The sequence below is a fragment of the Sorex fumeus genome, unplaced genomic scaffold (genome assembly GCF_029834395.1).
Source record: "Sorex fumeus unplaced genomic scaffold, SorFum_2.1 ptg000018l, whole genome shotgun sequence".
Taxonomy (NCBI): domain Eukaryota; kingdom Metazoa; phylum Chordata; class Mammalia; order Eulipotyphla; family Soricidae; genus Sorex; species Sorex fumeus.
Window position 1 is genome coordinate 28,583,310 of NW_026606075.1, and position 20,785 is coordinate 28,604,094.

At 38.9% G+C, this 20,785-nt stretch overlaps 1 protein-coding gene across 2 annotated transcripts in view; it reads right to left on the reverse strand.

Moving 5' to 3' along the window:
• Positions 1 to 20,785, reverse strand: part of FCHO2 (FCH and mu domain containing endocytic adaptor 2) — an 89,877-nt gene that overhangs the window by 41,263 nt on the left and 27,829 nt on the right. For both annotated transcript variants that reach the window (XM_056112522.1, XM_056112521.1), the window contains exons 7-11: positions 14,951 to 15,049; positions 14,071 to 14,167; positions 6,039 to 6,083; positions 2,392 to 2,464; positions 142 to 166 (exon numbers count right to left, since the gene is read on the reverse strand). In XM_056112522.1, coding sequence (XP_055968497.1) covers positions 142 to 166; positions 2,392 to 2,464; positions 6,039 to 6,083; positions 14,071 to 14,167; positions 14,951 to 15,049 — 339 coding nt within the window. The remainder of the gene's footprint in view (positions 1 to 141; positions 167 to 2,391; positions 2,465 to 6,038; positions 6,084 to 14,070; positions 14,168 to 14,950; positions 15,050 to 20,785) is intronic.

The following is a 20,785-nucleotide window of genomic DNA, read 5'->3' on the forward strand; positions in this document are numbered from 1 at the left end:
ATTTGAAAAATGCAAAGCGAAAATGCATCTGCAAAGTAATTTTTATAGTGAATTTACAATGGCATTTAATATTTTTCTTGAGAAGGTTTGTAAACAACTCAATATGAAATAGGTGCTGATATCAAAGTAAAATCTACTTACCAGTGAATCTGCATCCGGGCTTTCCCTGTTAAACAGAGTATTAAAAATATTCAGCTGTTTGATTTGATTGTTAAATTATATTGAAAAATTTTTATCATGGTAATAAAACATAACTTTCATTTAAACTCTACAAAAAATATTGAGAGAAATAGATTAAATCAGAAAGATTAAAATATGCCAAAGGAGGAGAGAGACGGTACAGGGGGAAAGGCACCAAGCTGCCTTGCATTTGGCCGAGTTCAGCTTAGTCCCTTTATCCCCAGCACTGCATTGGGTCGCCCAAAACACCACCAAGAATGACCCCTGGGCTCAGAGCCAGGAATAAGCCCTAAGCATCATCAGGAGTTTCCCAAAATCCAGAATAAACTACTTTCAAAACAATATACTCATGAATCATATCAAAAAAGCTGTAAGAATTTCTAGCAGTTTTTCATTTTTCAGGCAGAGAAAGTAAAAAGTGAAAAATTTCCCTCATACAATATACAGCTTAAAATATAGTCTAGATGTTTATTATAAACATATAATTACAGTATAAATAATTATAGCACTTTTATAATATTTTTCCACTTTCATAATATTTTAACATGTTTCATCTGAAGTACTTTCCATATGTAATTACATATGAGTGAAAAATAATTTCCTACAAGTATGCTAAATGCCACAGTTAAGATTCCAGTTGGAATAGATTTCAGGTCTAATGTAAAATATAGTTGAGAACTGGCTTTATCACTTAACCGACAAATAGGAGTTTCGACATAAGCTAGTGAAAAATATTTTAAATGCAATATCATACGTTATATGTTATATACTAATTTTATATTTTTAATGCCGTTAAATTAAATCTATACTCCATCCTCTATTTACCAAGGATGACCTACCATTAAAAAAAAAAAGTTAGGACTTATTATTCCCTCCCACCATTTAATATTTCCATTTATTTTTACTTACATCACTATGTGTCTACATGCTCAAAGTTGTCTTAAAAGATTTTTTTCACACTTCATTTTCTAATTATGTATTTGTTATTCAATAAAATTTCATTTCTCCCCCAAACAGTCCATTCATGTATCTAAAAAATCTTTTTGTTTTAATTGAATCAGCAAAAGTTACAAAGCTTTCCTGATTGAGTTTCAGTCATAAAATGATCGCACACCCTTCCCTCCACTACTGTACATTTTCCACCACCAATGTTGCCAGGATCCCTCCCGCCACCCCCACCAGACCCCACCCCCTGCCTCTATGACAATTTCCTCTTTCGCTCTCTACTTTTGGGCATTATGGCTTGCAGAACAGATACTGAGAGAGGCCATCATGTTTGATCCTTTATCTACTTTCAGCACCCATCTCCCATCCCAAGTGATCCCGCCAACCATCACTGACTCGGTGATCCATTCTCTACCATAGCTGCCTTCTCCCCCAGTTCATGAGGCAGGCTTTCAACCATGGAGCAGTCTTCCTAGCCCTTGTTCTCTACTGAAGAATTCTTATTAAGTTGTCAACTATAAGATTTCTCTTAGGATTAATCCTTGCAGAATTTTTTTGTTTTCTCTGTACTTTAATTTTTTGGATGTATATTTTATAAAAGTATTTTTGAAGTCTCAATTTCAAGACACAAAAGATTTCATCTTAAATTTTTTTGATTTGGGGAAAGAAAGGAGTGGGAGGGCAAAATGGGGGCGATGGGGTTAAAAAACAATTTTCTTTTGTCAGGGGCAGGGGGAACCATATCAAGCAGTGCTCAGGTTTTACTCCTGGCTCTGTGCTCAGGAATAATTTCTGGTAGTGTTCAGGTGACCTTATGGGGTGTTGAGGACTGAATGGGGGTCAGACACATGCAAGACAAGCATCTACCCTCTGAACTATTTCATCGGCCCCTTTTCTTAAAATTTTAGTAAGAAAAATTAACACATCTAAAATCAAGGATTGTGTGGGGCTGGAGCTATAGCACAGTGGGTAGGGCATTTGCCTTGCATGTGGCCGGCCCGGGTTCAATCCCCAGCATCTCATATGGTCCCCAGAGCACCGCCACGAGTAATTCCTGAGTGCCTGAGCCAGGAGTAACCCTTGTGCATCACTGGGTGTGACCCAAAAATAAAAATAAAATAAAATCGAGGATTGTGAATTTATTTGGAAAAACATATTTTTCACACTTTAGACATGTTCATACTTTGTTATTTTAATGTTTCTTTAATTCAAAAATCCTGTTCTTATAATATTAGAAAGAATTTCAACAATAATTAATATACTTACACTGACTCTGCATCCTTTTCCTTTTTAATTATTCCTGGTAAACCGAAAGTCTTTCTTTTCCTTGGTTTTACACCTTAAAAAAAATGTACATCATAACAGAAATAAATATCAATAAAGTATTGATATATAATAATTAGCAACTTTTTACTTTGTATGAAAATTATAAATGAAACTAACAAAATTACCAATAGCTTATTATATACGCTCTTGCTTCCTGGTAAGTATATTAAAATCACAAATTAAAATCTTGTGTCTTGGGCCTCGAGCGATAGCACAGTGGGTAGGGCGTTTGCCTTATACGCAGCCAACATGGCCTACCCGGGTTCAATTCCCAGCAACCCATATGGTCCCCCGAGCACCGCCAGGAGTAATTCCTGAGTGCATGAACCAGGAGTAATCCCTGAGCATCGCCGGGTGTGACCCAAAAAGCAAAAAATAAATAAATAAAAAAAATAAAATCTTGTGTCTTCACACCAAATTTCCTGATAACTATTAACAACAAATTTGGGCAAAAGGAAAGCTGCTAAGCTTAAAATTTAAATCAGGACTAGACCGTTAATAGATTTATCTTGTTTATTTGGCCTACTATTCACCAAAAGAATATAGAACATTCTTTTAATCTTCTCCTAGGTTACCTCTAAGTCCCCTCAGATAAAAATGCATTTGCAGGTATCTTTACATTTCAAAGAAGGTACATAATTCACAGCATAAGACATTTTTTTTTTTAATGAATGAAGGTCAAGCCAGATTTCCTGTCTAGAGAATCCCAAAATATAAATGTGCTGCTTAAATAAAAATATAAGGGGCTGGACAGACAGAACAGCAATCATAGTGTCTGCCTTGCATCTGGCTGTCTCAGATTCAATTCCTGCACCCCAGATGTTCCCCCCAAAGCACTGCCAGGAGTGATCCCTGAGTGCAGAGCTAGAAGTTAGCCCTGAGCACTGCTGGTTGTGGATAAAAAGATAATACAGGGCCAGAAAGATGGCTTAGAGGACCAGGGTACATCTTGCATGTGAGTCCCCTGCGTTCAATCCTGGGTACTGCATGGTTCCTCGAGCACTGCCAGATGTGCCCTCTAAGCCCCACCAGAAGTGTCCCCCACTCCAAAAATGACACGACCAATTCCTTTCACAGAATAACATAAGGGCCAAAAAGACAGTCAGCAAGTACTGTCTTTCTTCACCTGGCTGACCAGGGTTGACCCCTGGTGTGAGCCCCCAAGCCCCACCAGTATGTGATCTCTGAGTACTAAACAAGGAGTAATTAACCTAAAACAACAGGTCTCTCTCTCTCTCTCTCTCTCTCTCTCTCTCTCTCTCTCTCTCTCTCTCTCTCTCTCTTCCCCGTTGTTTTTGCTTTGGGGACACACCAGTGGTGCTCAAAGGTTACCCTTGGCTCTCCACTCAGGGGTCACTCCTGGTGAGCTTGGGGACCATATGGGATACCAAGAATGGAGCCTGGGTCTGCCGCATGCAAGGCAAGCACCCTACCTGCTGTACTGTCTCCCCATGCCCAGGTCTTCCTCTTCTGTGACTTCTCCCACCCCACCTCCTAATCGACAAGGGCCACTCCAGTGGTATTCAGGTAATCCGAGGCACTACTAGTTACAACTCAATCCTGTTGTACAGGTCTGGCATGTGCTCACATATGGGTGATACCTGGCAGTGTCAGGAGGCATGCAGTGCTAAGGATCAGAGTCACCCCCCCCCCCACAAAAAAAAAAAAAGTAAAAGGTCAGTCATACTATTGGAATTTAGTACTTAAAACTAAAGTAGCTTGGGGCCTGAGCAATAGGATAGGGCGTAGGGCATATGCCTTGCACGCGAATGACCTGGGTTTGATCCTTGGCATCTCATATGGTCCCCTGAGCACTGCCAGGAGTAATTTCTAAGTTCAGAGCCAATAATAAGCCCGACCATCATCAGGTGTTCCTTAAACAGCCAAAAAAAAAAAAAACCTGAAACAAAAACAAAAACTAATGTAACTTACTCTTCGAGAGCTACAGCATCAAAGTCTCATCTTAGTGATGAGCAGCTCACGGCATTTTTTTCTTTTCTTAGCTGAATGTCATTCAACTAAGTAAGCACCACAACCAGGGTGAGAATTCAGATATCTGGGAATAACGTACATGCTTCTAGGTAAAATTAACTCCCTGGTCTGTATGTTTACATTAAAATATTTTTTAAATTGGGCTAAAGAGAGATTACAATGGATAAGGTCCTGCCTTATACACAGCCAACGTGGGTTCGATCCCTGGTGGGGCTTGGTGGGTGCTCCAATCTCCTGGCTGGGCTTGGGGCACCCCCAACATCACCACCATCACACCTACCCCAAGTCCTGCCAGAAGTAATCTCTGAGCACTGCCAGGTCTGGCAGAAAAATAAAAAACATATATATCTCTATTATTTACATATATAGACATATATTTTTAAATAAAGTATGTATTTTTTTCATAAAAGACATCATCATTCACTAAAGAATGCTGAAGTACAAAGAAGTTAAATCTTTGTATTTCTATTTTTCATTTTTTATATTCCTGAGTATTTTTTATATTCCTCAGTATTTTTTCTCAGTAAAGTAGCAAGACAACTGTAAAACTCATAAAAACTTCTGAAACTGTAAGAAGTCTGCACCCCAGAGCTCCTAACTACTCCAATAATGACCTACATATAAACAACAAATCATTTATCCAAATTTCTATATAGGTCATGAAAATAACCAAAAGACTGCTGTCAAACTAATTCTAGTAGCTAATAAAACATCAAGCATCTCTTGGGCTTCATACAAAGACAAACATCAATTTAAAAGAGGCCATGTACTCTTTCTCCACAACAAATAAGGCCTCAGCCACTTGAAATGACAGTACAATTAGCATCATTAATTACTAAAAAGTAACCCATTGTAGAATATGCATTATACATGAATGAAACATGCTGAGCTACATATTTATGATAGAGTAAAGATAGTTCTCAAGACAGACAACAATCTATATATATATAAAAACAAGTACATGTTAATATTTTAGTATAGATATCCCAACATACTAATATTCCTCCAGGCATACCTATTACATTTTGGGTTTTTTTTTTTTTTGCTTTTTGGGTCACACCCGGCAATGCACAGGGGTTACTCCTAGCTCTGCACTCGGGAATTACCCTTGGCAGTGCTCAGGGGACCATATGGGATGCTGGGAATAGAACTTGGGTCAGCTGCGTGCAAAGCAAACGCCCTACCCACTGTGCTATTCCTCCAGCCCCAGTATTTTTTTTTAAGTAATCAATAGACTGTGCAGGTCTTCAAACTACATGTCCATATTTTACACCACTTTATGCCACTGGAGAGTAGCTTCTCTTTATTTGTTAGATATATAGTAGATAGCACAGCGGTAGGGCATTTGCCTTGCGCACAGCTGGCCTGGCTGAGCCAGGTTCGATTCCTCCGCCCCTCTCAGAGAGCCCGGCAAGCTACCGAGAGTATCTCGCCCACATGGCAAAGCCTGGCAAGCTCCCCGTGACATACTCAATATGCCAAACACAGTAACAACAAGTCTCACAATGGAGACATTACTGGGCCCGCTCGAGCAACTCAAAGAACAATGGGAGGACAGTGCTACAGTGCTACTACATTAAAAGCAGTCAATTTACCTTCAACTGCACTAGTAGGGTCACATTCTTCAAATTCAATAAGGCCTGAAAAAAAAACAAGATAAATGTTAGTTAAAAAAGAAAAACATATGGTAGTAAAAACACAACAATTCATATCTCATGACGTCTTTTTAATGTTCTGAAATGTGTTCTATATCTGACAAAGTATAAAATACAAGCAACTGAAAAAACCAAATAACTCAAACAGTTAAAAAAAATCCACCCGAGACTATTATTAGAATCAGAATTTATGGAAAACAATTTATAGTAAACTAGCTAACTGGAGAATAGAGTTCATCTGACACGGTGCTTCTACTCTGCACCAGAGAGAAACTAAGCCTGAGAAGATGCAATGCCTGAACGTGGGCCGTCAAGAGAGTCAATCCCCACCAGGATGGAAGCCTAGGCTCCACCTGAACTGGCAAACTGAGTCCTTTTACACTTTTAGACAGCAAATATACACTTGCTGATCAAATAAATTTATTAACCACATACCTAGTTATGATACTGAAATTACAAACCAGACTTCACTAACCTAACAAGGCAGTTCAAGGAATCTGAACATCAGTTTACAAGAAATGGGAAGAGTTTCTGTGTGAAGGATACCTGCAAAGTAATTTACCACTGGTATTGACTAAAGACTGGAAGAAGATGATAAAAAGGAAATCAGCTAGAAAACAAGAGAGTCCTCAAGTGACATCTGTTGAGACTAGTCTTAAATGCCATAAAATATGGGATATTTCATGTATGGGAAACACCAAATGTAGCTATTAAAGGCTGTGGCAAAAGTATAAATTACTCTTTTATTAAAATAGCCCCTGAGCATTAGCAGCTGGTGACCTCACCCCCAGCCTCCCAAAAAGAGGAAAAAAATTTCAAATCTAATTTGTATCTTTTTTGTTTTGTTTTGTTCTGTTTTGGTTTGGGTTTTGGGCCACACCCAGCAATGCTCAGGGAGTGCTTACTCCTGGCTCTACATTCAGGAATCACTCCTGGCGGTGTTCAAGCAATCATTTGGGATGTCGGGGATCAAACAGGGGTCTGTGGCATGCAAGGCAAGATCCTAGCCGCTCTACTATTTTTCCGGCGCTGTATCAAAATCTTAAAGAAATGTTGTGCAATGGAATACAGTTAGCAGTAACCTTTAACCATCACAAAGTATTTTGTAAAATGACAACATTAAAATATATAAATTATTTAATACATTTTATTGTTTATTATTTATATTATTGTTTATTATTTAATACATTTTATTGTTCGGGGCTGGAGTGATAGCACAGCGGTAGGGCGTTCGCCTTACACGCGGCCAACATGGCCGCCCCAAGTTCGATTCCTCCGCCCCTCTCGGAGAGCCCGGCAAGCTACCGAGAGTATTCGATATGCCAGACACAGTAACAACAAAGTCTCCAATGGAGACGTTACTGGGCCCGCTCAAGCAAATCGACGATCAACGGGAGGGCCTTTACTTACTTTTACTATTGTTTGGGAATCAATTTTAAACCTCGGGTTACTAATAGCGAAAGCTTTGTCTAGTTCAAAACTGACCTCAATACTCAAGTAAGGGGGCGAGACGATGCTTAGTGGCAAGTGCAGACTCAAGTTAAGATGCCAATGCCACCTGCACGTGACAAGGCAATCCAGACCGTCCATCAAGAAAGGGCCAGTAAGACGGCTCAGTGACTTGAGCATGGGAAGCTCATTCGGAACTTAACCCCCAATGCGGCCCCCACACTGAGGCATTCCTGATCAGTTCATAATTGGGGGCCCCAGCAAAGGAAAGTGTAAGAGGACACCTGAGCAGGAGCACTCGAGCAGGAGGGTAGGGCCTCTTGTCTTGCACGTGGCTGGCCTGGATTCAACTGCTGGTACCCCATGTGGTATTCCCAGTCCCACCAGAAGTGATTCTGGAGCACAGAGCAAGGTGTGGACCAAAACCAAGTAAAAATAAATAAATAAGGAAAAACCAGAAATAAGTCTGGGGTACTCCAATCAAGCCTATTTCTGCAGATGCTTGAAAGCACAGAACACTAGGTTCTAATCAGAAGTCAAAGTTAAGCCTCTTAACAAGTCCTTGACCCGGAAACTTCATGGAAAGAAGACTGAGGATGAATAGGGTGTGGCGGGGAGAAAACAGGAAGCAAGGAGGCAACTTAGAACAATGGGAGTCAATGACTTCATTTTCAAGTTTGCTCCAGGCCTGTGGAATGCAACACAGCCACATTCCTAGAAGCTGAGACAAGGGTCCAGGTAAGGCCAAGGGGAAGGGAGCATCCAACTCCTTAGTGGTGGGATGCAAAGGGCACAGGCCTCAAGCTTTGGTTCAGTCTCTGTCTCTGTCTGCTGGCTAATTACTGTGAACTACTCTCTTTTTTTTAAAAGCCAGGCAAAAATATTTTTTAAAATTTATATGGTGGGTAGTAACAGTATCTTTCACCATGTGTATTTTGGCTTTTTTCCTTTTGTTTGCTTTTGGGCCACACCTGGTGATGCTTCAGAAACTACTCCTGACTCCCTTCTCGGAAGTCACTCCCAGCGTATGGGGGGCATGGTGCCATGAACAGTACACAGTCTGCCACGCTCTCTCTCTGGCTCCCTTTTAGGTGTTTCCCTTCTCTTCCTCTCCCTATGCACACCCCTGAATACATACTGTTTTTCTTCTTCACTTGCTAAATCATTTGAAACATCAGAGTTACCTTTAACTTCAAGAATACTTAAATATAATGGATGATTCATGTATGAAATACTGGGTTCAAATCCAGGGTCGCCCCTGTAAAATACATGGCAGTACCCAAGAGCCACATTCTCAGCACAGAAGTATTTTAATAAAAAGATTTGTCGAAGGGCTAGAGATAGTGCAGGGGGTAACAAGATACCAGGCTTAACCTGCAACACCTCAGCAATATCTTATACAAGGGAATAAGGGCTCCATGGTGAAATACAAAAGCTTAACTTCCTTCTACGGAAACATTCTTTGATCATCCTTTTAGCAAATTATTTATAAAAAGCAATGTAAAACAAATTAATAGGGGCCTGCTACGGGGGTAGGCTCAAGGGGTGGGTGGGAAAACTGGATTTAATGGTGGTAGAATTGGTTCTGGAACATTGAATGTCTATAGCACTGCAGCACTGTCCTCCATTTGCTCATTCACCCATCTGCTCGAGCGGGCAACAGTAAGGTCTCACAACAAATTGTGAGACTTGTTGTTACTGTTTCTGGCATATCAAATATGCCACAGAGAGCTTGCCAGGCTCTGCTGTGCAGGCTGGATACTCTTGGTAGCTTGCCAGGCTCTCTGAGAGGATCGAAGGAATCGAACCCGAGACAGCTGCGTGCAAGGCAAATGCCCTACCAAGGTAAATGTACTATCACTCCAGCCCCATTGGATGTCTGTAACTAAACTAATGACTGTAACTAAACTAAGTTTTTTTTGAAAAAGAAAAAGTACTATCAAACCAGTATGGAGGGCACTACGATAGTACAGTGGGGAGGGCTTTTTCCTTATGCATAGGCGACCCGGGTCCGATCCCCAGCATCCCATATGGTCCTCCGAGCACTGCCAGGAGTAACCCCTGAACATTGCTGGATGTGACCCAAAAAGGCAATAGATAAAGGTTTTAAAAATAAATAAAATTTTTTAAAAATCAAAAAAAATATGGGCTGGAGCGATAGCACAGCGGGAAGGGCGTTCGCCTTTCAAGCAGACAACATGGCCGACCCGAGTTCGATTCCTCCGCCCCTCTCGGAGAGCCCGGCAAGCTACCGAGAGTATTCGATATGCCAGACACAGTAACAACAAAGTCTCCAATGGAGACGTTACTGGGCCCGCTCGAGCAAAAAAAAAAATATGGAGACTCCTCAAAACATTAAAAACAGATCTATTATATGTCCCATCATTCCATTGCTGGGCATGCACCTGCAGAAAACAAAACCCATAACTTGAAAAGACTGTCTGAAGCTGGAAAGAGTATAAAGGTTAAGGCACTTCCTTTGCACATGGCCAACCCTGGTTCAATCCCCAGAATGACACAGGTTCCCTAAACACAAAGTCAGAAGCAAGTCCTGAGCACAGCCAAAACAGACAGACACACAAACACACACACACACACACACACACTCACACAGAATTTGGTTCACACATAAAATGGAATATCCAGCCATAAAAGAATAAATTCTGCTACTTATGTCAAGTTGGAATCTGAAGGCATTGTACTAAGTCAGCAAGACAAACAGTCTACAGTCTCATTTTTAGGAAAAAAACCTCCCTAGAAAATGAACTTAAAAATAGAGAGCAGACTGGTGGTTGACAGAGGCAAAGATTAGAGGAGGGAAAACAGTGAAATGAGGAGAAAGGTGAAAGTGAGCAATGGTGGTAAGGGCTACAAATGTCCAGTTATGAGATAAGGAAGTCCTGAATATGTAATACGCTACTGTGGCTACAATTAACAATATGACCCTATGTATATCTGAAAGCTTTTGAGAGTAAATTTTAAAGGTTTCTGCCAAAAGAAAATAAATCGTCATTATATGTGTATATATATATATATATATATATACACATATATATATGGGATGGATGTTAAGTAAACTTACTGTGGTAGTCATTTTGTAATACAAACATATATAAAATAATTATGCTGCACATAACAATACGAATCCACTATATGCCAATTATATTCCAACAAAAAAATATTTAAAGTGTCACTGTATATAAGAAGTAGCACAGAAGAGTCCCAATGAATAGGAAACAATTTTAATGCTCTCAAAGTTCTTGACTTATATAGTAGAATTGGAGACAAAATTAGAGGTTATATCTGCCGATCAACAATGGGCTCAAGAAAACATTAATCTTTTTTTCTGGGGAAGAGGCTAAATTTTAAGTACACTTTTTAAAAAATGAACCAGACTTCTTTTTCTTTATAAAAAGTATATACAAGGTGAAATCATTTAAGAAGGAATTCATCCACCAGAGGGGGCTCTTACAAAACAGGAGAAAGAAAATGCCAACATTAATTTACAAACATGGTAAGCAAATGATGAATCAATAAAACATTCTTTAAAATGACTACCAAAAAAGAATCACATCCACACAACACTGGCTACTTCTTATAAAGTAAAACCCTTTAATTCATGATTATGTGGGAATAATGGTCTAAAGGGTTTGTTGGTATGATACTGATTGCTCAGAAAAATTTCTAAGAAATATAATTTTTTCATCACTGTAACAGGCCCCCAGATTTATCTACACAGGTACACCAAAGCTAAACAAAACATATTCAACAGCTGTAGCTAACTAGATACCAACCGCAAGTCAATAACAAAAGTACTATTTATCCCTTCCACTATAACCATACACACAACCCTTTTTCATTTATTCTATGAAAATTTCTCAAGGCCCCATAAAAGCATTTTACTTGCTTCCCAACTATTTCTACTTTTCAACTGGTTTTGACTTACAATCTCTTTTTCAAGAATTTTAGGGTTTTACATTATCTTAAGGTAAAGGCCCTCCCGTTGATCGTCGATTTGCTCGAGCGGGCCCAGTAACGTCTCCATTGGAGACTTTGTTGTTACTGTGTCTGGCATATCGAATACTCTCGGAGAGCCCGGCAAACTACCGAGAGTATTCGATATGCCAGACACAGTAACAACAAAGTCTCCAATGGAGACGTTACTGGGCCCGCTCGAGCAAATCAATGATCAACGGGAGGGCCTTTACCTTTACCTTTACCTTTACATTATCTTAGAGTCTTCATTCTTTTCATTTATGTGAACTTACTTGGCCATATTCTAATATCTCTAAAACAGAGACACGTTGCAAGAATTCTGGAATTTAATCTCAATTCTACCATGTAACAACAGCTCAGGCAACTCATTTAGCATCTCAACACTTTCCTTCCCTTTAAAACTTACTTATGTTTGTTTGGGGGCCATACCTGGCTGTGCTCAGGGTGTACTCCTGGCTCTGTATTCAGGGATCACTCCTGAGGATGTTCAGGGGACCGTAGGGGTGCCAGGTGGCATGCAAGGAAAACACCTCACCCACTGTACTATTGCTCCAGCCCCTCATGTTTAATGGGAAATCATCCATGTTTATCTCTTGAACATCCTACTTACCATCAGAAATGTTATATTATACCGATTTGCAAATTATACCTAGAGGCTCTTTTCAACAAAAATGTAGTATTCATATCCATAGAAAAGATATAAGCCAAACAGAGAAATTTTCTTCACAAGTACACAATTTAAGGTAGCTAGCAAACAATGACCCCCTACTTCCTTAAAAAAAAAAAGCTACAGTTAAAGTTCTCTAGCACATCGGATAATCTGATAGAGGAAGTAACCCTTGACCTGGCTCTTTATTCATTAGAAAAAACGGGAACTTATGGGATAGAAAAAAAAAACAAACATAACTTTCATAAGTGTTTTCAGTATAAGGATGTAAGAGCAACTAAGACACCAAACGATAAGAGGAGGTCATGTATTGGAAACATAAGCATGTCACACAGGCTTCAGTCAAGAGTACTGGAAACAGAATCAAAGACTAAAAAGACTTATTACAGCCAGATCATGACGGGCTTTGAAACCAAGTCCAGAGTCTAAATTTTACTTTGTCTAATAAAGAGGACAGTTCTACGCTAGTAATTGTATAGTCAAAATATGAGTCTGCTTTTACACGTAAAATGCGTTAGAAAAATCTTTACTGTGCTAGTGTCTGAAAAACTGCTAACAGGCTATTAATCGGGTGGGTGCAGAAAGAACAGAAAGGTGTAAAGAGAAAAGTACTAAGTCAGTAAGATGTGGAATCAAAACTCAGTAAGACGTCAAAATTAATGAAATGTGGGAAGAAAAAGGAAGTGTGTTCTGTGGCTCCCAGATTTCTTTACAAACCATTTAACCATTTTTTTAAATTCCAAATCATATTCCAAATCACATTTTTACTGATCCAAATTCTTTTTTACCTATAAATAAATACTTCACAAAAACATAGGACAACTAATTGAGAGATCAAAATACTGGAAGACAGCGAGGGTGCCGTGAAGGGGAAGAGAATGGGCCACTTATTACATATGGCATACTGAAAACACACTGATTAATAGTTAGATTCAGGATAACAATAATCACCTGTTCATAAAATGGGAACCAAAATTCTGGAATTAATTCTTTTGTTTATTTTGTTTCAGGGTCACACTCAGTGATGGTCAGGTTCCTTCTGGCTCTGCTCTTAGGAATTACTCCTGGTTGTGCTCAGGAGACCATACTGGATGTCAGGGATTTATCTGGGATGGTCACGTGCAAGGCGAGCGCTTACCCACTGTACTATAGCTCTGGACCCTGGTATTAATTATTTGCTTATGTAAGCCCATGCCTCAGTACCTAAAAATGTATCTGAAATAACTATTATCATTCAATAAATACATTTGTGAATGAAAAAAGAAAAAAAGCGATTAACTGGCATGTACCACTGGTGCACACTTGAATGTGGGTTAATTAACACCAACTGCAGCACCACCATTAATGTTTTAAAGTTACTATTATCTATACACTGGTCTCAATGCTGACAATTCAACCTCCTCGCCCATTCTCTTATTTTTGTTTTGTTTTGGGAGCCAAACTTAGCAATGCTCAGGACCAACTCCTGGTTTACACTCAGGAATCCTCATGGCGGTGCTCAGGGAACTATATGAGATGCTGGAGATCGAATCCAGAATGGTCACATACAAGGCAAGCGCCCTACCAGCTGTACTATCTCTTCACCCCCGCCCCCCACTCTTTCCCTTAATAAAATATCTTCTGATCACTTTACTTTCAAAAGTGTAAACTGCAATATATTGATTTAGTAAAGATTATAATGACCATTTTCAGTACCCATGGAAAGTCAAAAGAAAATTTTCAACCAACATATCACTGGACAAAAATGACATCTAAGTTATAAGACTTTTTCATTCTGTAATTCTAGGATTTAATGATTTAATGGCAGAAACACTCATCACCAGACAAAATATTTCCTTGCAGAGTTCATCCTCGTCTTACCAGGTCTTTCCTTCCCCGTGCCTTTTGACTCCGCAAGTTTCTGAATCAAGCTTTCAACTGTAGTGTTAGCCATGTTATTTATAAATTCTTCATGGACCTATAAAAATGAGATAAGGACTTTAAAAATAAATATTCTGACTATATTTCAAACAAAACTTACACAAAGAAATTAAAATTCATTAAGCCAAAATATTTCATTTTTGGACTAAAAACTTTCCACTTAACTAACATGAGGCTAGCTAAAGTATCAGGAGATCTATGGGTACTAACGTATGTGAGTGCCTTAAGATGTGTTATCACTGCCTAAGAAATCAAGGCCACTTCACTTCCTATCTCCATCTTTGAGTGTTTCAGAAACATTTCTTTCCCCGCCTATGCCTTATTTAAACACTGTGTTTTACCAAGTTGTTCATGATGATTTGTTACAGGATATTCCAACACCAATCCCATCACCACTATTACCTACAGGTAATTCTTATGATAATGAAGACATACAGACAGTGAAAACAGCTTTAGATCCTGAATAATAAAGAGTAACAGACTTCACCATTTTCTACTTGTTTCAATACACCCCTGAACGTTGTACTAAAAAACAAAAGCCTCTTGAACATTTTTGAAAAATTCATAAGCACAATTTCTACAACTTATTGATGCAGATCTTCTTAATTTAAAAATACTATTAATATATTTAATGGTATTATAATACTATATAATAATATATGTACTTATAATAAGCACATATTCTTTATCTGAAATAATTTATCATCTGAGTTTTGGATTTTCTTCCCCAAGCCTAAGTCTTAAATTTTTTTAGATGTCATAAATGAACAACAACAACAAAAATCTTTATGAGTCAGCTCCACAAAAGTAAAAAGTTTACCTGGCCTATTTGCAAATGAATTTCCTTTATGGCATTAGACAAGGATCCTATAATTTCCTTTATGTGAATGAGATGAGTTTCTTCAATATCTTGAAATTTCTGGGTAGCAAATACAAAAGTTAAATATATATATATATACACACACACATACACACAGAGATAAAACACATACACACACATACACACATACTGAAAAATCAAGACTTTTTTTTAAGCATCATCTAATACAGCTAGCCAAATAAAAGAAGGAATCCTTAATTATACAACATTTAACAATGCTTCCAGATGAATGTATCTAGCACACACACTAAAATACAAGACTGAGGAAAAAGTTAAAATTTTTGTTATGCCGCTTCCTAGGAAAAACAAACCTTTTCAGCATTTGAAACATAAGGAATGGTCAAAAGATTACAAGATGCAGAAGATAATCATAGAGCCACAAACATCTTCTTTCAACTTTTGAAAGCTGAAAAACTGTATTATCTCTCCAGCCCTTAAATATAAACTCCTTAGTTTTATATTTAAGGGCTGGAGAGATAATACAGCAGGACGGGTGCTTGCCTTGCATGCGGCCAACCCGGTTCAATACCTGGCATCCCATATGATGGTTCCCGAGCACCTCCAGGAGTAATTCCTGAGCATTGCTGGGTGTGGCCCCAAAACAAAATAAAACCAAACAAAAGTTTAATTTTTACAGATTTAAAGACTTTATGGCCTTGTTCATAACAAAAGTTTAATTTTTACAGATTAAAGACTTTATGGCCTTGTTCATAAACTCTCAAACCCATATTCAGTTCCTGAAATGTTAGTACATAATCTACCAAAGAGGAAGTCTCTGATCAAAGAAATTTGGGAAAGCTTGTATACTCTATCTTAGCAGTTTTCAACTGAAAATGGGAATGCTTCAGAAAACCTAGGAAAAATATTTAAACTACAAAAACATATAAATCCTCCATTATAACATGACAGGGGTTGAAAGAGGGGAAAACGTTACTCGGAAAAAATTCCCAGGTCATTCTGTTTATTCATTCCCCAGGAAGAACGCCATTTACTACATTTGGCTTTTCAAAAAACATACCAAAAACTAGAATACTAAAATAACAAAACTTGTCTCACTCAGCTTAACCCAGTATTTTCCAAGTTTCTTTGACCACAAAACCCTTTTTCTATTTTCCTTCTTCTCTGAATATCTAATAATATTTCACAGAATAAAAGTATTCATTAAAATAGCATCTAGAAAAAAAAAATAAAATAGCATCTGGGAAATGCTGAACTAGTCATTTTCAAACAAAATACATTTGTCATTTCTATAGCAAAAATCTGATTACACACTTTTGGTCAAATTAGTTAATTGAATTAAATTTCCTCATTCCTTTTTTACTATCCAAATTTCTAGAGCATTGAATTACATGATCAGAAATCACTGGCCAAATGAATGATATTTATATTTGTGGAAAGGATCTGAACCTTAAAAGTCCAAAATTTGTATCAATTTTATTCATGAGAAATGAAACAGAGTTCTTGTAATTGACTAAGCCAAAGAATACTGTAATTTAAGACCCAAAATGTGTGTTTACCCTATTTTTTGGCTGTGCCTGGGACAGAACCAAGGTCCCATGTAAAGCTTTGCTGCTGAGTCATGTCTCACATCCCCAGCTCAAGTGCCAAATTAATTTTAGTAATTGAGAATATATGTTTACATTCAACACAAAGGGAAAAAAATTAAATACTCAAGTAAATTCGAACCTTTTTTAATACAGGAGCATGATTCTATTTATGCATATATACTGAAGTCACTCTCACCTTAAATTTCAACAATTAAATACACAAGATATTTTCTCATATAGAAAAACCTAAATCCAATCACTAATGTTGTATGTGTAAGTCTAAATTCCAAAAAACTATGCTGCCTTCTCATTTTTTTCTGAAATGATACCGGGTACAGATTCTATAATAATTACATAGGAGTATCTTGAAGCACAAAACCATACAAAAAACTCATAAAGGATTCATATGCAATTTTGAAAAAAAAATGCTGGATTTTTTTCTTTTAACATTGGTATAAAAATTATCTGTGTTTAATTTTCTGAAGTACAAATTTACCAAACCACCCCCATCCGCAAAGTGCCAAATCACTTCTCCTCCGTTCCTTGGACTATTATTTCTGTTCACTAACACTGTCCTGGATAAGCTCAGTTTTGTCCTGAGAGTCTATGGATTTGTCTTCATTGGAGATTATTTGAATGCAAAAACCAGGGATTTAAAAAAAAAAGCTGCAGGATGGAGCTGGAAAGATAGTACGGGTGGTAAGGCGCTTGCTTTGGACACCAGCACCCCAGCTAGCTCCCCAGATCTTGCCAGGAGTGATACCTGAGCACAGAGCCAGGAAAAAGCCTTGGGCACTGCCTGGTATGGCCCCAAACACACAATTTCTTTTTTAAAGTTGTGGTCTATATGCTCAATGGAATACTAATCAGCTACTTAAAAAGATGTCCTTTTATCCTTTACTACAAAGACAGATGAATTAGAGGGTGTCAAACTAAGAAAAGTCAGGAAGAGAAAGATAAGCCAAGGATGACTTCATTCAGACATAGTATATAAAGAAAATGTGCTGGCTTTTTGATGAAGAGAAGATTCTAAGTACCTCCATTATTTAAAATCATTAAGTACAAGACAAGTTAGCAATGGGAATACAGTCTCAAGTGTTTGAATATAAACATGTTACCTTTCCTAAACAAATGAATTAAATGTTTTTCCTTAGATCTTAAAATTCGTTTTGTAAATATGTATTGCTATATTCCTTTTTAAAAAGTAAAAATCTTGTCAGGCACTAAAGATGTAATATGGACCAGGAAGACATACAAGGCTCTGCACACAAGGACCAGGGTTAAATCCCCAGCACCACAGAGAGCACTGCCAGGACCCAATCCTGAGCACAAGGTCAGAAGTGATACTTGAACACCTAATGCATGGCCCCAAAAACAAGCAAAAATTTCATTTTAATCCTTACTCTGAGAGTGTTGCATAACTAAATCTTGCAATTTCTTTATTTAAAATAAAATAAAAAGCTCATTATTTCAAGTTTTTAAGAGTCATTAACTGACAGTGAAAAAAATTTACATGAGGCAGCCAGAGCGATAATACAGCAGGCAGGGCATGTGCCTTGCATGCAATAACCAGGGGTCAATCTTCAGCACATCAGATGCTCCCTTGAGCCCTGCCAGGAGTGATCCCTGAGCACAGAGCCAGGAGTAAACCCTGAGCGTTTCTGGGTATGGCCCCCAAACAAACAAACAAACAAAATTTATGTGAGAAGTCTCACACTTTAATTCACGTTTACATCCAACCCAAAGGAATAAAACTTAAATACCCAAGTAAATTCTAATCTCTTACTCCAAGGCCTCAATTTTTTTGCCCTCTATTAAACACAAGTTAAGACTGACATTTTAAGATTCATAAAGATCTTTTCTATACTTTTTTTCTATATTTTTCTATTCTTACAGAGTGCCTAGCATGAGCTGAGAACAGTTTTAAGTGCCAACGAAACAGCCGAAAACAAACCAATCCCTCTCTCATAGATGTCACACCTTTGTGGGAGAACATAGACAATACAAACTGAGTTACAGTGCTCTGACCACGGTTCTGGCCTCTCAAATATAAAGACTAAGATCAATGTTCTGGGAAGGGACTCCTCCTAGCCTCAATACCAGGGAGCAGGTGATGCAAAAAGCTAGAGTTGAGCCAACGCATCGACTTATGATGAACAAGTAGCATAATAAATATTTGCTAGTGAGATTTTTTTTTTAATAGTTCGTGTGGCACCTCAGCTTCCATACCCAATCTTTCCTCACTGATACAATAAATCAAACTCAGGCTATATTAGATAAAGATGTTCGCTAAGGAGAATTCAGGTATGAGTCATAAAAGGCCCATTCTAAACCTGGGCCATCTATTCGTGCTGAGAATGATTCGTCTCAAGCATATGAGAGACAGACATGTTTTTACCGTCTGTGTTCTCTGACTAAATTGGAAGTTCTATACGTGCAGTATTTTATTGTTTTGTTTAATGCTATATCCTCAGCACTGAGTCATTTCTAAATTTTCTCCTTATCACAGATCACAGATCATCCTGTTATTCGTCGATTGCCTCGAGCAGGCCCCAGTAATGTCTCCTTCATCCTAGCCCTGAGATTATATTCAAGGCTCTTTAGGAGAATGAGACCCATCATTGTTACTGGTATTTGGCATATTGGGTACGCCACAGGGAGTTTGCCAGACTCTGCCATGTGGGCAGGCTACATTCGGTAGCCTGCCAGTTTGTTAAAGTAGGAATGAGATGTCATAATAAGATGTCACGCGGCCGCGAATGCAGCCGCGCAGTTCCGGGAGCTGGTTTTTATAGTCTCTGAGTCTTGGCCGCTGATGGGATTACACGGCGCCAGGGGGCCAGTTGGTGGGTGTGACCCCCGCCTACTGGAATTTGGAGGATCTGGGTGGAGGATGCTCGACTCCAATCCGAGTAGGCTTGGAGATCTCGGCCCCGGAACCCACGTGGCTTTGTCCCTCTGCCGGTACCTTCAGGTGTGCGGAGAGTGGTCTCAGCATGGTCTGACCTGGAGGTCTTCGGCTGCCGGGGCCCTGGTCAAGGCGGGGAGGAAAGCTCAACCCGCTCCCCTCCAAGGGGCCCCGGCAAGGAATGATTTCTCCTTATGCAGAAATCAATTTTTTAAAACTAACAAACAGCTAGAGCTAGGGCTGGAGCGATGGCACATTGGTAGGGCATTTGCCTTGCACGTGGTTGACCCATCTAACTCAGGTTTGATTCCTCCGCCCCTCTCGGAGAGCCCAACAAGCTACCGAGAGTATCTCGCCCACACGGCAGAGTCTGGCAAGCTCCCCGTGATGTATTCGATATGCCAAACACAGTAAGAAGTCTCACAATGGAGATGCCCGCTCGAGCAACCTGATGAACAACGGGAGGACAGTGCGACAGTGCTACAACAAACAGCTAACATAAAGATAACAACCAACCAGCACTGTTTTTATCATGTCAATGTTCTTATTTTCCCCAATTCTCTTTAAAAAAACTTTTCTGATCTAGCTGAATTAATTGCTTATCGTATGGCTACTACAATTTGGTCTCAATCTAGGAAACAAAGTGGGTAATTTTAAGGCAGTATTACTAAAACATCAACCCTGTGAATTTTACATTCTAACAACAAAAAACTACATGTCGTAAAAATAAGTACTACTTATCTAGTACACAAAACCTGTTTTTTTTTAACTGAATTACTGTGAAATAGTTACAAAGCTTTCATGATTCAGTTTCAGTTGTAAAATTACCTGACTCTCCACCAGTGTACATTTTCCACCACCAATGTCCCCAGTATCCCTCCCACCACTGCCACCTGACCCCATCCCGTGCTTCTATGGCAGGCAGCATGCTTCTTACTCTCTACTTTGGGGCATCACGGTTTGCAATACAGATACTGAGAGGCCCATATGCTTGGTCCTTAGTCTACTTTCAGCACACATCTCCCATCCCAAGCGATCCCTCCAACCATCATTGACTTAGTGGTCCCTTCTCCATCCCAGCTGCCTTCTCCCCTAGCACATGAGGCAGGCTTCCACACCATGGAGCAATCTTCCCAGCCCTTGTCTCTACTGACCTTGGGTGTTAGCCTCTTATTATGTTATTTTATATCCCACAAATGAGTGCAGTCATCCTATGTCTGTCCCTCACTTTCTGACTCATTTCACTTAGCATGATCCTCTCCATGCATCCACTTTTAAGCAAATTTCATGACATTATCTCTCCTAACAGCTGCATAGTAT